At 35.7% G+C, this 15,154-nt stretch overlaps 1 protein-coding gene across 2 annotated transcripts in view; it reads right to left on the reverse strand.

Annotated features, from left to right (window-relative positions):
* The window catches only part of CEMIP2 (cell migration inducing hyaluronidase 2), a 65,000-nt gene that overhangs the window by 32,682 nt on the left and 17,164 nt on the right, over nucleotides 1–15,154 (reverse strand). For both annotated transcript variants that reach the window (XM_026703795.2, XM_026703794.2), the window contains exons 4-6: nucleotides 14,503–15,064; nucleotides 2,633–2,802; nucleotides 1,145–1,333 (exon numbers count right to left, since the gene is read on the reverse strand). In XM_026703795.2, the coding sequence (XP_026559580.1) occupies nucleotides 1,145–1,333; nucleotides 2,633–2,802; nucleotides 14,503–15,064 (921 nt within the window). The remainder of the gene's footprint in view (nucleotides 1–1,144; nucleotides 1,334–2,632; nucleotides 2,803–14,502; nucleotides 15,065–15,154) is intronic.

Here is a 15,154-nt window from a genome sequence, read left to right on the forward strand (position 1 = left end):
ATGAAAGTCTACTGGAGATATGTATATAGAACTTAGAACCAGTATTATACTGAAAGAAATCCAAGTTTATACTAACCTGTTCTGGGCACTATAATTACTACTAGTATAACTCAGCTTAAATGGATGTCCCTAATTTGAATACACCTTAAAACCATGCAATTATTTAAGACCATTTAAGAGTTACTTTAAAGCAGCCATGTTTTCTGTGCTAAGAACAATAATTATATATGATTTTGAGGGAGTGGACAGATCTCCATTATTTTTCAACCTCTGCAACATTTCATAAATTTCATAGGAAATTGTTTTATTTTGCTTTGCATGATTTTTATCTATCACAGCATTGTATTTCTTAATATCTCAGAAGCATTAGGCTATGAAGAAATATAACACCTGAAACACACCTGTCTTTCTGAATAAGGATTTGCATCAAATTCTGGTTAGCCAGCCTTAGATATAGTTAGAAGTGGTAAGTTTTACAAATCCAATATAAGAGAAGGGCAGAGCGGAGAGGAAAAAATGACCCCAATCTCTTAGTAAAGAGATCTGCACTAAAGTTTTACTGCTTGGTATAAGAGTGAATTTTCATAATAACATTACTGTCCAACACGAGAAATCATTTATCTCTGTAGCAGACATAAGACAAGCACTACAGAAAGAAATAATGGTATGCCTGAAAGCTTCTGTGCTTAATACAGCCACCCCAAATAAGTAAAATGCATGGGAGGGAGGAACAATAGAAAAGGGAAAGTTTATTTACAGATTACCAGAAATAGTAATGTTTTTAATTGGCATTGATCCAACTTTAGTTGAACAGAATCATCATTTGGGTTATAAAAACATGTACATGGATGCAATTGTTTAATCAACTCAGATCAAATCAAATTCACTGAGTCTCTGATTCGTCTTAGAGCAAATAAATTTAAAGCAGCCTTTCTTTTCATAAGCACTGTGCCTACAGAATCAATGCCATGCATGTCACATCAGAGTCCCTTGAGGATTTTAGCAATGGTGGATATTAAGCAGCTAGAAAAATATTCTCAAAGCAAAAAGTCACCAGGACTGTGAAACAGCAGAACCATACTTTGTCAAAACAAAAAAAACCAAAGCTTACTAGATACATTCATTTTTACTTCTCAGCTCTTACCTTTCACTTTGACTTGGTATTTGCTGCATTCTGGACAAGGAAGGAGTGTGAATTCCTCTGTTTGATACATAGAGTAATCAGTGCTTGCCACAACAATCTGGTCTCCAGGCTTCCAGCTGCTAACATCTTCTGACAAATCCATTATCACTCCATGCACAGCTTTAACCTGAAAACCCCACTTTGGAACACCTTGGAACAAAAAATTAATGATTTTCTTGGTTCAATTTTTAAAAAAATCACTTTTGCAAATGTTCAAATTATATTACATCAAACAGTTGATTTGCACATGCAAGTCAAATCAAACCAACAAGACCAAAGATACTACAGAAGCTAGAGTTAAACTCCCTACGATTTTTCACCAACATCTACCAAAAATAATTGCAGTAATATTTTTAGGTTTATTCTTGTGGGTTATGGATGAGGAGCCACCACTTGTAAGGAGTTAGGGTTTTTTCACATAGCCAATGATTTCTTGACAGGGCTGCACTTGCAGAATACTCAGAAGCTCATATTATTTTTATTTTAAAAATCTGCCAGTATTCTATGTAACCTAATGGTGAAGACACTTGCCTCCCACTCGGAAGATTGAGATTTCAATCCTACATAACAGCAGAAGTTTCTCTCCTAGGGCACAAAGAAAAAAATATCTGCTGTGAACTGCACATAGTGTCAGGAAGGGCATCTGGCCAGTAAACCGCTCAGTTCCATCCAGTCGCCCTGACTTTATCCCAAATCAAGGGATTATAGGTTCATAAAAAAGGAGTATTGTATGTAATACGACTAAAACACATCAGAATGTAACTGGAATGCCTAATATTTATTAATATAGTCAAAGCATTTGAAATAAAATCTAGATTGCTGCAAGCTGTGAGCCTTCTAATTTTTCTTATCTGCTACAGGCAGGAATATAGGAACCTATTTTTTCTTTCATACTTGATAAATCTCAACAAAGCACATTTCTAATGTAAGAATATTTAATAAGTCATCATGCTTTAAGCATATTGATTAAAGAGCTACAAAAGCCATGATTTATTTTTCCCTATTTAAAAGAATGAAGGTGACATATGGCTTTATGGGATAAAACATTTAAATTAATTTTTGTGGCTTTTTGTAAACATTTTAGATCAAAAGATATGATTGCTACAATTAACAATTCTTTCACAAATATTAGAAAGGTTGACATTTTATAAAAAAACAACCCCTCCCCTCCAAAAAAACTGAACAAGAAAGCAATACTGGGTTTTCTTGCCAGCAGACTTATCTTGTGTATCTATCCCAAAGCTCCATATTTTTTGTGTTTATTAAAACAAGGACATAAAATAGACATTTTGATTATTTTTAAACTTTAGATTTTTCTTTTTACGCTTCTGGCCTCCAAAGACTACAACTTCTTATGATCAACATAAGGTACATAGCAATAAGATGCATTCTAAATACAGCAAATTTAGCTGCACAAGATAACCAAAATAAAAAATAACATATTCCTACCAGCAATCCATTCACTGAAAGCCCTCACAATAAATTTCTGGCCATCCACTGTGAAAAATTCTTTTTCTGCAAGAGCTTTTCCTCCTGTACTGTGATTTTCATACTCTCTCACAGATTCATTACAAGATGAATTTCCATCACCAATTACACTCACTAAAGCCCAGGCTTGCCTGTAAGAAGAGAGCACAACTTTAAATACTTATCCTAAATAGGGTTTCTTAAAAAAATACATGGGAAAATATCAATATTAAAAAAAAATCCAAATAAAATATTCTTCACTTTCATGCATTAAGGAATATTTCCTATTTGTTCAATTTCATTTGTCAGAAAAGTAGCTTCAGTTGTTATTGTTGTCATATGTTGTCACAGCCACTTGGCATACTGACTGGGATTAATAGGGATTATAACATTCTCATTAGGACAAGTATCTGGTTGTCACGTGGCTAGAGAAGCTTGTTTTCATGAATTCAAGAATTAATTCCAAGAAAGGACTGCAGAAATCGCTTGAACTTAATTCTTTACACTCCTAAGATGATATGCAAACCAAAAGAGATAAAAGTTTGTTTGAAAAAAACCCTACTTATAGAGAAATATTCAATTTCAAATGATTGGAATTTAGCACTTTCCGCTGACTCTAACCTAAAGCCCATTACTGTATATGTGTCTTTTCTATGATAATAAAACAAAATTAGTAAAAGTGTAAAAGATACAATTTCTCTTAAAAAAACACCAGTGGATTTATTTAGTCTTATGTGACATTGTGAAGATTGATGGAGACAATAGGTGTCAAGGAATTTTTTTCTACATATGGAGATAAGCATTGTGCATGTTTGTTTACCCAAAAGGAACATAACTTTGAATTGAAGGTACTTCCTCAAAAAGGGAGATTATATAACAAAGTTATAAATAGTCCCCCAAATCCTATTCGTTTGCTGGGGGGAAAGAGGAGAAAGGAAATGAATCATTGTGTCTCAGCACTGCTCTTGAACATCTTAATCCATTGCCGTGAAGGCCTCACGGCAATTTATACCCTATAAATTACTTGTTCAAGTTAGAAAGTAAGCCAAGATCTGTTCTCCCTAGCTTCTGAAAATGAGCCGCGGTGGCGCAGTGGTTATAGTGCAATATTCCTGGCTACTTGCAATTTGGCAGTTCAAATCTCACCAGGCTCAAGGTTGACTCAACCTTCCATCCTTCCGAAGTGGACAAAATGAGGAGCCAAATTGTTGGGGGCAACGTGCTTAGAGAGGGCTGTAAAGCACTGTGAAGTGGTATGAAAGTCTAAGTGCTATTGCTATACATTCTTGACAGAAAGTTTCTGCCTTTACAGCTATTCCTACTTCTACACTGGGTATATACTTTAGACACCTTTAATTTCATAAGACCATAACCAAGAGATTCTCATTTTATTTACTTTATTTATTTATTTTTGTCATTTGCTTACAAGACAATAGGTATAAGTAAAAACAAAGTTATGAATACATGGATACGTACAAGAAAAATACAAATGAACAATAGGACAGGGACGGTAGGCACGTTGGTGCGCTTATGCACGCCCCCTACAGACCTCTTAGGAAAGTGGTGAGGTCAATAGTCTAAGGTTAAAGTTTTTGGGGTTTGGGGAAGAAACCACAGAGTCAGGTAGAGTATTCCAGACATTGACCACTCTGTTGCTGAAGTCGTATTTCCTGCAATCAAGTTTGGTGCGATTAATCTTGAGTTTGTATCTATTGTTTGCTCTTGTGTTGTTATGGTTGAAACTGAAGTATTCATTGACAGTAGGACACTGCAATGTATGATTTTATATACTATACTTAGATCAGACCGAAGGCGGCATAATTCTAGGTTTTCTAGATCTAGAATTTCGAGTCTGGTGGCATAAGGTATTCTGCAATGAGTAGAGGAGTGGAGAACTCTTCTTGTGAAATATTTCTGGACTTTCTCAACTGTGTTAATATCAGATACGTAATGTGAGTTCCAGACTGATGAGCTATATTCGAGTATTGGTCTAGCAAATGTTTTGTATGCTCTAGTTAGTAGTGTAATATTACCAGAGAAAAAGCTTCGTAAGATTGAGTTAACAACTCTTAACGCCTTTTTGGCTATGTAGTTACAGTGGGCTCAAGCACTTAGGTCATTTGAGATGAGTACCCCAAGATCCTTGACAGAGTTTGGATCATCAACAAGGTCTTGACTATTCAGCCTGTATTTTATTTTCTGATTTCTTTTTTTGCCAATATGTAGGACAAAGCATTTATTTGTTGAGATTTGAGGTTGCCATTTGATTGACCATTCTGATACATAGTCAAGGTCTTTTTGAAGGGTAGCAGTATTGTCTGTGGTGTTGAATAGCTTTACACCATCAGCGAACACATTTGCTCTTGATATGACGACAGAGGTCATTTATGTAGAGTATGAAAAGAGTTGGTCCTAGAACACTGCCTTGGGGGACACCACTGTTGACAGGTACAGAATTTGACAGGACGCTCCCAATTTTGACCATTTGTTGTCTATTTGACAGGAATGCTTCTATCCAGTTATGCAGGTGTTCCGTAAGATTTTAGTTTTAGGAGTAGTTTGTTGCGTACCACTGAATCAAAGGCTTTACGGAAGTCTACGTAGATTGCGTCTATTGCTTTGCCCTGATTGAGTTGTGTAGTCCAAATGTTTTTGCAGTGTAAGAGTTGCTGATTACATGATAGTTCTTTCCTGAAATCAAATTGTTTATTAGAGAGTAGGTTGTTTGTTTCTAAGTGGAGGATGACGGATTGGTTAATAATTGATTCCATGACTTTACAGGTGACACAGCATAAAGAGATTGGTCTGTAATTTTCAACTACGCTGGGGTGTCCCTTTTTGAAAATGGGGATGATCGTGGCTTGTGACCATAGATTTAGCAAGGAGCTGGTCCTGAAAGAGTTTTCAAAGATTATGCTTAGAGGTTCGGCTATGGCAATGGATAGCTTTTTAAAGAAGTAGGCACATATTCAGTCTGGTCCAATAGATAGAGATGGTTTTAGATTGCATAGTGCTTTTGCAACATTATCTTCTGTAAAATCGATATGTATTAGATCATTGTAGTTGCCATTGCTGTTTACAAATATTGAGCCAAAGAATGTGTTAAAGAGGTTGGCTTTAATAGTGTCATCATTGCAGTCTTTACCATTAGGTCCTTTCAGGGGTGGGATGGGCCTTAAGTCTTTTAGTTTGTTGTTTACAAAATTGTAGAAAGCTTGGGCAGAATTGGTGCATAGGTTTTCTTCTTGTTTAATGTAATAATTGGTGCATTCAGTTTTTATCTGGTGGCATAAATTTTTGTATCGGCTTTTGAAGTTGGCAAGGTGACCAGATTTGTTTTTCCGCCAAAGTGATTTTTTTTTGGATTGAAGCTTCCTTATTGTTATGGGTAATTTGTTTTTTCTGGTTTTGGGAGTTGTTAATGGTACATATAGTTTGATGACTCTTTTGACTTCAAGTAAAAATATATTGTAATGGTCTTCTACAGTATTGCATCCATAGAAACTGCCAATCAAGGGATGAGAGATTGTTGTTTATAAGATCATAGTTGCCTTTTTTGAAGTTATAATTGGGATTCCGTCATAATGATTTTTGTGTGGACGTATGTTGAGACAAAAGTCTATCATGTTGTGGTCACTGTTGGAAAAGGGGTCTTTAATTTGTATTTCATAAATTGAATTCAAACTATTGCAGAAGATGAGATTGAGGCAGTTGTTAAGGAGTGTTGTTAGTTACTAGTTGTTCTAGTCCCAGATTTGTTACTGCATTGTAGAAGGTTGCATGTGTTGGTTCAGTTGTACATTCGTTAAGGGTCCAGTTAATATGAGGTAGATTGAAGTCACCAAGAAAGATAAAAGCGTGTAGGCAGGATGCTGCCCATGTTAGTAGTGTATTTAGCTTGTTTGGATGTTCGATGTCATAATCAGGGGCTCTGTAACATAGTAAGCACTGAAATGTGATATTTACGGACAGTTCACAGATGATGGCCTCAGGAATAGCAAGCTCCTGGGTAACTTGGATGTTTTTTAGATGTAGGGACTTTTGATGCAATCAGCTCTGTAGTGAATGTATAGGTCCTTTTCTCCATTGTCTAGACGGTTTTTGAGTTCTGCACAGAGTTCACGGGAGCAGATTCTTTGCAGTATGGATAAGTCTGGTCTTGAGCGAATTTTTTTGTGGTTGGGATTGATTTTTGCAATGGCATTTATTGTATGAATGAATATGCGTTTTCTGGACTCATTTTTGCATACAACTCTACAAAATCTTGGGACCACAAAGCCGTCATTGTATTTGCATCCAGGGCCATCTCTGGTTATTTCAATGATATCTTCAGGAGAGATGTTTGTTGCATTTGAGTTGCTTATATCCCAAACTTTAGTGATGTCGTCTGATTTGTTGGTGTCTTTGAGACCAAATAAGATGGCATTTGGACGTTTCTGTTCGCGTTCCATGGTGTCTCTGATGATTAAGGAGATATTTGTGGAATTATTTGAAGGGATAGTAATTGTTTGTGGCTGTGGTTTGGTGGTTATTTTTGGTTGTAGATGTGATTGTAGTTGAGATAGTGGTTGTGGTTGTGGGATTTGATTTTGAGCTAAAAGGTACTCACTTATCTGTGCTGTATTTTTTTTTTCAAGAGAGATTAGGTTTGCTTGTATAATTGTTTCAAAACCTGTTGCTAAGCGTTCTTTTACTGAGTGAATGAGTGATTCTATGCTTTCAACTCTGTCAGATAGGGTACTCAGTTTGTTTAGCTTGGGAGAACATGATGGACATAGATAAAAGAATGTATCTGAATTTTTAAAAATATCAGCTAGGCTTTTGTTTGCATTTAAGCAGGCAGGGTGGGCTAGATTATCGCATAGGTGGCATTTGATCTATATTTCGCTTTCATGACATCTGAAACACATGCAGGAGTCTGGGAGGTCATTGGTAGATATTTTTCTTTTGTTTTAGTTTGGAGTTTTTGGCTGGCATGGTCAATGGCAATAGTACAGTAATCAATTACAATAGCTAGTTAATGTGATAGGTAGACAGTTACTTAATGAATGTTGGTAATTAATAAATGTTAATTGATATGTTAGAGAACAAATCAAAAGTAAGGTTATTTATTACTAAAATCAATCAATCAATCAATTGGTTATTCAAATCACTCTAATCAAATAATTTTGCTGAGCAACAAACAGCCTAATTGATTACAGTAATTACTAAATACACTGGTCAATTAAATTCACAAAATCATTGATTTTACTAATCAGATATTCAGTAATTACACTATATGCACTAAACATTCTACCATACTAATCAATAAAAACAATAAATCAATTAATCATTTGATAAAAATTATTTTAAAGAAATTGATTTTTGAGATAATGAAAGTAATGAAGTAGTATTGAGAGTTAGTAAGTAAAGGGTTATTGCTTTGCTTTGCTTTGCTTAGCTGTTGCTGATATCTGAGAATAGCTTTATAACCCCTAATAAACTGGCAGGTCTCTTTTCCTGGGCTATTTGAAAACAATCAGTGAGCAAGGGTTTACACACTCTTTCTTGTTTTGTAGATTGACTTTTTGAGATAGTAAAGATGCAAAATGCTGAAGGGGGGATCTCTGGCTCCTTCTTCAGCCGAGATAAACAGAACAATTCACTGGAAACTTTTTTGTTTTGTTTTCCCTTGATGAATGGGATTTCTGGCCCCCTCCTAGTTAATTTAAATACACTTTCAAATTTGGTGCTTTTAAGAGAAAGAGGCACGTAGATAGTCTTGCACTGGCAATTTGAACAGTTTATATTTTTACTATGCAGACTCAGATTTGTATTGAGCATTCGCTCTTGGTTTCTGCTTTTATCACAGGAAATTAAATTACTTCCAATCTTCACAGGTGTTCAGTTATAATACTTCCCTACTCACTGAAAGTCCAAAGTTACTGTCCTTTTAAAGAGTGAGTCCGGATTAGCAAATTGGTGAAGAGGGAAGGAGGGGCAGCAGGGGGGAAGCAGTCTGCTTCACACCCTGGCTGCAAAAGTCTGAAGACCGACTCACAGCTCCTGGTGCTCACCACCCTGCAAGGATGGAATGAATCTCACCATCACACCGCCCTGCAAGGATGGGTCGAATTGCAGATCGTTGAGCGCTTTTGAACAGAGCGCTTTTGAATTTAGTGCTTACCAAGGAATGAGTTCTTTTCTGGTGTGCTGGTTAAGGATGGGAGAAATTTGAGATCTCTGAGTATTTTTGAATTGAGCGTTTGCTGAGGAATGGAGCTCTTTTCTGGCTTGCTGGCAAGTGTTGGGTGTTAGGCTTTCCACCTCGCCGGCTGGACCCGCAGGGATACTTGCTCTGGATAATGGAAAAGATGGCTAACCAGCGGCAAAGGCTGAAAGATTGCCTTGCCAGGGCACGGACTCACAGAGAGGGTCACTGCGGATGCAGGAGAAGGCCCCTTTCTCCACCTCCTTTCATTGTGTGCTAACAGGTATTAACATTTCTAGCAATGATTTCACTTACAACATCTAGAACTGTTGTGGGAGGAACTGCTCCTGTTGTTTTTTTAATATTTAAAATTGGTAAGCATGTTATCCAATTGACTTAAAAAAAAATCATTCATTTTTAAACATATAAGAAAAAGAATCCTGCTGCTGCAACTTTGGTTCTGGAAATACAAGATATGTGCAGTTTTGGGATGGAAATGTTGAAATGTTTCAGGGACTTAACTAAAAATAGGATGAATTATAAAATATTATTTTACAGTAATGAATAAATTTAAGAAGAGAATAACTTTTAGAAATGTAATTGAGGTTTAAATCCATTACAATTCCCACTTTGTTGAAGATGCAAAGATTACAGAGTTTCATGTTGATATCGGATCTAGAGTTTGGTACCTCAATTTCTATACTCTTGGCTAAAGCTTGTGGTTGTTTAGAAAAGGCCAAGGTCATAATATACAACAACTCTGTTTTATTGTGATGTTAAAATTTCCCACACTTTTTAAGTTACTGCCTTTTTCTCTTAAATTTTAAAAAATCCTGGAGAGATGCTAGGCTTTGTAGCTTATCAATGTGTAGCTATTACAGGCTTCTTTAAAGCAAGAATGAAACATCATTTTCCAAGACCCTCAATTTCAGGTCAAAGACAAGATGATGACAGGCAGCAAATTGATGTAAAGAAGAACAGACTTAATCTGTTTTGACATCACGGAACTAAAAAAGTAAAGGATATTCAGTTGAGTCAAAGGATTAAAAATATTCAGTTTAGTTGAAGGGAAAAAAGCCATTTGTGGATGGAATTCAGTCAGATTTTAATAGACTCTAGCACAATGAAATTTCCTTCTCCCACTCCTCCGAATCTGCTTTGGAAAACTGGAATTTTCTGAATCTAGTTTTGATGATATGGCTAATTTTGAGAATAGAACAAACACATCTTTATAGTTTCAATTTCTAGAGGATTAATGAAACTGCTCTCACTGTCACAAACATGCCACTGGTAACTCTAATAAATTTAATACACTGAACAAGATGATTTTTGTGAGCATATCCTTATTAATTCAGGGAATTTTCATGAGCCATTGCAAACTGAGAAGCCTATAAGCCAAATAAAACCAAATATGTTAAAACACACTGCCCAGATTTTTTCACTTTGTTTTAGGGCTATCTGCAAATTAATAAAGCACAGAAATTGGTTAAGAAGCAATGTGCAGAATAGTTCTTTCCATATTGTCAAAATAACAGATTTGCCAATTTGTACAACCATGTTTTTGTGGCCCAATTCATTTCTCCTAAACAGACTTGCCTGCTTCAGCTGACCTGATAGTTTCTTAAGGTGATGCTAATCTCCTGAAAACACTTTTGAATTTGCAGTTTTCTTCCTTCTTCTCTATCTTTTGTCTGCCTCCTTCTCTCTCTCTCTCTCTCTCTCCTTCTCTCCCTCCTTTTGTGTTGGCAGTCCAGAGGCTTGATTGATTAAGATATGAAAGGCTTATGATCAATTCACAACTATTTTTAACAATGGAATGTAAGCATCTTTATGTATATAGCACAAAATCATAACATGTTTCTCTACAGGGTTAGGCATTATTATTAATTTATGTTTAAACAGTCAGTAGGAAAGGCTGCTTAAGTAATCACTAAACTCATTCTACTTAACAGATGCCTCATCACTACAGCTCAGCAAATCCCACAGCAATCAAGACTAATAATGTTGCTATGAAGTAATTCCTCTGATGAGGAATGTAGCAAACATAATAATCCCCCTCAAATCAATCAGAAATAATAACTGCTTGAATGTTACTCAGTCACTTGTACAATCATTGTAATTACAATTCAATCATTTCTACTGAAAGATTATTCATGGATTAACATCGCATTTTAACTCAGCATTCCCCAGTGTTGGAGCCCTCTAGAAGTGTACACTTCAATTCTCAGAATCCTCTAATTAGTATAATCATTGCTGAGAAATTTTGGTTTTATAGAAATATTATTTTAACCGCCATTCTATTTTGCTGAAAGGCAGTCCTCAGTTCACAACAGTTCATTTAGTGACTGATCAAAGATACAATGGCACTCAAAAAAAGTGACTTATGACTGTTTTTCATATTTATGACTAATGCAGAATCCCAGAGATCCATGATCAAAATTCAGGCACAAGGCAATTGACTCATATTTATGATGGTTGCAGTGTCCCGGAGTCATATTTTTTAACCTTCTGAGAAGCAATGTCAATGGGAGAGCAGATTCCCTTAGCAACCATGTTATCACTTTAACAGGGATTCACTTAACAACTCTGGCAAGAAAGGTTGTAAAATAGGGCAAAATTCACTTGCTGTCTTAGTTAGCAATAGAAATTTTGGGCTTAATTGTGATCGTAAGACAAGGACTACCTATAGAACATTTAAATTTTTGAAGAAATTCACTATAAAACAATATTAGGACCAATCAAACTGTGAAAAGAAATATGTGCGCTTTGCAACCATCACAATACTTGATCAAAGCAAAATTTTACATAATTTGCAAAGGAGAAAAGAGAAATGACTGAAAATTTAAAGAATCAGCATTTGCTCAGTTTATTTCAATGTTTAAGATTTTTGGACTAATCAGCAACTTTGCTCTCAATTTGAAGGGAAAAAAAAGTTATTAATATCTGTTTATAGTCTTACACAAAAGATGCAGGTTCTTAGTTAAGCAGATAAATGGCAGCCTTGAAAATTTAGGCATGCAATTCAAATGGATGTAATTGGACATCAAGCTTTTACACAGCTCTATATTTAACTACATCCTTACCTCCATGCTAAAACTCTTACCTTTTCTTCTGCAAGGATCAAACATCTTACAACAAATATATCAAAAGTTGGAGCCATTCTAAAATAAAGCAGCAATATCTATTCCCGAAATACCAGGTTTCCTAGATACTAAGAAAATTTACACCCAAGAGTTTATTAAAAACACAAGTTTTGAAAGAAATTTTATGGTTTTAGGCATTTTGTCAAAGGCTAGCTGGCTAGCTCCCTTTTCTAAATTATTATTATTGCAAATAGTTTAAAGTTGCTCTCTTTTCCTGTGTAGTCATTTTCATGGGGTGTATATGGGTTGTTTGTAAATACTGATGCATTAATGAATATTAAGGTGCAGAGTTTATTATAATAATATGTACAAAATATTCAAGTTGGACATTCTTCCATCTAGCTCAAGGCTGCATCCTTAACTACAGCATGTTATGATGTTCCATTAATCTTCCAGAACAGAACTGGCACCATGGGGAGGATCTATGGCAATTCGCCACACCCTACTCACTGCAGGACAACTCGCCACAGGACAACTTGCTGCAGGACAAGAGTTACACCAATATCAAACAAATGATGGAGTAGAATAATTAAAGAAAGGATGCAAAAGGATGGGCAGAATGAATGTGAATGGTAAAAATTAAAATAATTTTTATTTATTGTAAATAATTAAATAGAATTGTTAATTTGCCCTGCAGTGAGCTGTCCCATGGCAAGTTGGCCATGGGGATGTAGGGAGGGAAAAAATTCCTTCTGTTGCAGTGTCCCTACTGCTGACAGACAGAAGCAGTACCTATGACCCATGGTATTCAAACCAAGCTTTTCTGATGATTTTTAATTTGCTTTAAGGACTATAGAAGATAAAATATAGTCATGACATAACATGTTATTTCACCATGATACTCCTTTAATCTTCTTGTAATCCCTTTTAATAGGCCTTTACCCTCTTTTTAGAATAGGGGTCTCCAACCCCTGGTTCGCAGAATGCCAGAAACCGGGCCATGGTAAATAAGCGAAGCCCCATGCACAGAATGCAACACCACTATGCTTTCTCCGATCCACAGAAAACCTCTCTCCACTAAACTGGTCCCTGGTGCCCAAAAGATTGGATGTCACTGTTTCAGAATATTAAGTCAGAAATTAAGCATAAGAGGTATTCCTATTCTACATTTCATTAAAAGAATAACTTCAAAATCAGGCTGATGTCTTTGATTTGTCAGAATACATATACTTGAGTGGGCAATAAAGACACCCTTAGATTGTATAAATATGTAAAATGCCACTCTTAACAAATCCTTGCGTGCATCCTTTAGATGTACATACAGTCGTTGATTTCCCAATTGTCAAAGACAAGACATCTGGTTGCCTTGTGTATTATGAAGAGAAGAACTGATATTCACAATGCTGGCTATTAAAATGTATAATCAAGTCACACAGATTAAAAAATAGTTTGCTATAAATAAAAATAGAAGGGCATGGGTTTGTGTGTGCCGCCAGAGCAGGTTAGTAGGCTAATACAAGTAACTGAAATATTATGGATGAAATCTAGACATTAACCTATAAGACCAGGGGAGCTCTTGTCTCATCCTCCTACTGTCAGCCTTTCTGAGTAATCCTGAAACAGCTTTCTTGAATGTTGGAGACAATCCTGAGCAAACTTCAAGTACCAAACAGGAAGGGAAATATTGAATAAAAATGTGCAAAGGAATATTTTGCTCTACGTACAGAGGTTCCCTTGCCCACTATATCCTGCACTCTTTCCTCTTTGGGTCCCATTTCTTCAATCATTTCTACTTAGCAAGGCCTCACATCTTTCAAAGAACATTTCTACTGCCTATCAGGGAGAAGTCCTAGATATTTGAATATTTCCTTGAAATCTATTTTTATACAAAATGATCAATACTGCATAATAATGGGTATGCATTTAATTTTTCAGAAGAAACCAATATGGAGGTATTTATGCTCAACCATTTCTCAATGTTCAATTTGATATGAAAAGCAGTAACTTTAAATGGGAGGGGGGACAGTGAATTTGAAGAAAATTCCTGTTCACTTTACTTCGGTTTGTAATTGTCTAAATATATACTATGAAATTGGATTTGGAACATGGAATTGCTTTACTTATTTTTAATGCCATAATCAAATGTCCTGGGGTGGGGGTAGGAAATATATAATTTTTTCCTAGACACTAAGGAGGAAAGTAAGTTGGCAGTCTGTTTTTACAAGATATAAATTTCAATATATGAGGTGACATGATGATTTTTTATTTTTGTTGATTTCGGTTGCTTCAATCAGATATTAGTTGCCCAGAATTGAATGGCAAGTGGATAGCCATATGCATCAAAAAATAAATTTATCACTTAGGTTGGAATTAGTAGTTTTGTAAGAATTATCAGAATTGTGAAGTATTGATGATAGTTATGAAACTTCCTGATGTGGCTCTGCAAATCATACTCAAAAAGAAATGTTTAGTCTTTATATTTATGCACTAAAATAAGCAGAGGTCAGATCTCAAATAATATAAGGCCCACCTTTAAAATAATTTTTTAACCAAGAACACGGGAGGATTTTTGTTTTTACCTATAACTCAATCCTTTGACGAGCTTACTTCCCAGAAGATTCTGAATGGTTCTTTTCGTTTCTTCTAGAAGGTTTTTAGCAGCTGAGTCTGCTACAGCAATAGCAACAATGCGACCAAAATGTTGAGCCTTTAGAAAATCCTCAAGTTTTTTGCTGTCATTGTGAGATTCGTGAGTATCAAACCTCCCCTTTTCCAAAACCTTTGCTGTGTCTGGGTCAATCACTCTCACGTTCAGAGCTCGGAAAAAATCCTTTTCTTGTGTGTAGGATCCAGAGGCCAGCCCTGAAGAATATAGAGTCTTTGACAGGGACGTCCATGATAATTTCTGAGAGCCATGCAATTCCAGTGTTCCACCAGGACCCACGCCCACAAATTTTTCACCAAATGTTGGCAAATAATCACCTTCATTTAATTTGCCGTATAAGATTATAGTTGCTTTGGACTTATAGCGACATTTTTCTGCTCCAATATGAAGCATTCCACCATCCTTTATTAGGATAAAATGTGTTTTTAGGGTAATATTTTTAGATCCATTTTCATCATCCCCAAAGACAAGTAATCCTGTAAGAAATAATATTGGTAGGTAAATATTAATTAATAATTCTTAAATATCTAGTAGCTACAAAGAACTGCAAATCACTGGGTATACTC

Source organism: Pseudonaja textilis, chromosome 2 (genome assembly GCF_049901715.1).
Source record: "Pseudonaja textilis isolate UNSWEBS1 chromosome 2, rPseTex1.2, whole genome shotgun sequence".
NCBI classification, from domain to species: Eukaryota; Metazoa; Chordata; class Lepidosauria; order Squamata; family Elapidae; genus Pseudonaja; species Pseudonaja textilis.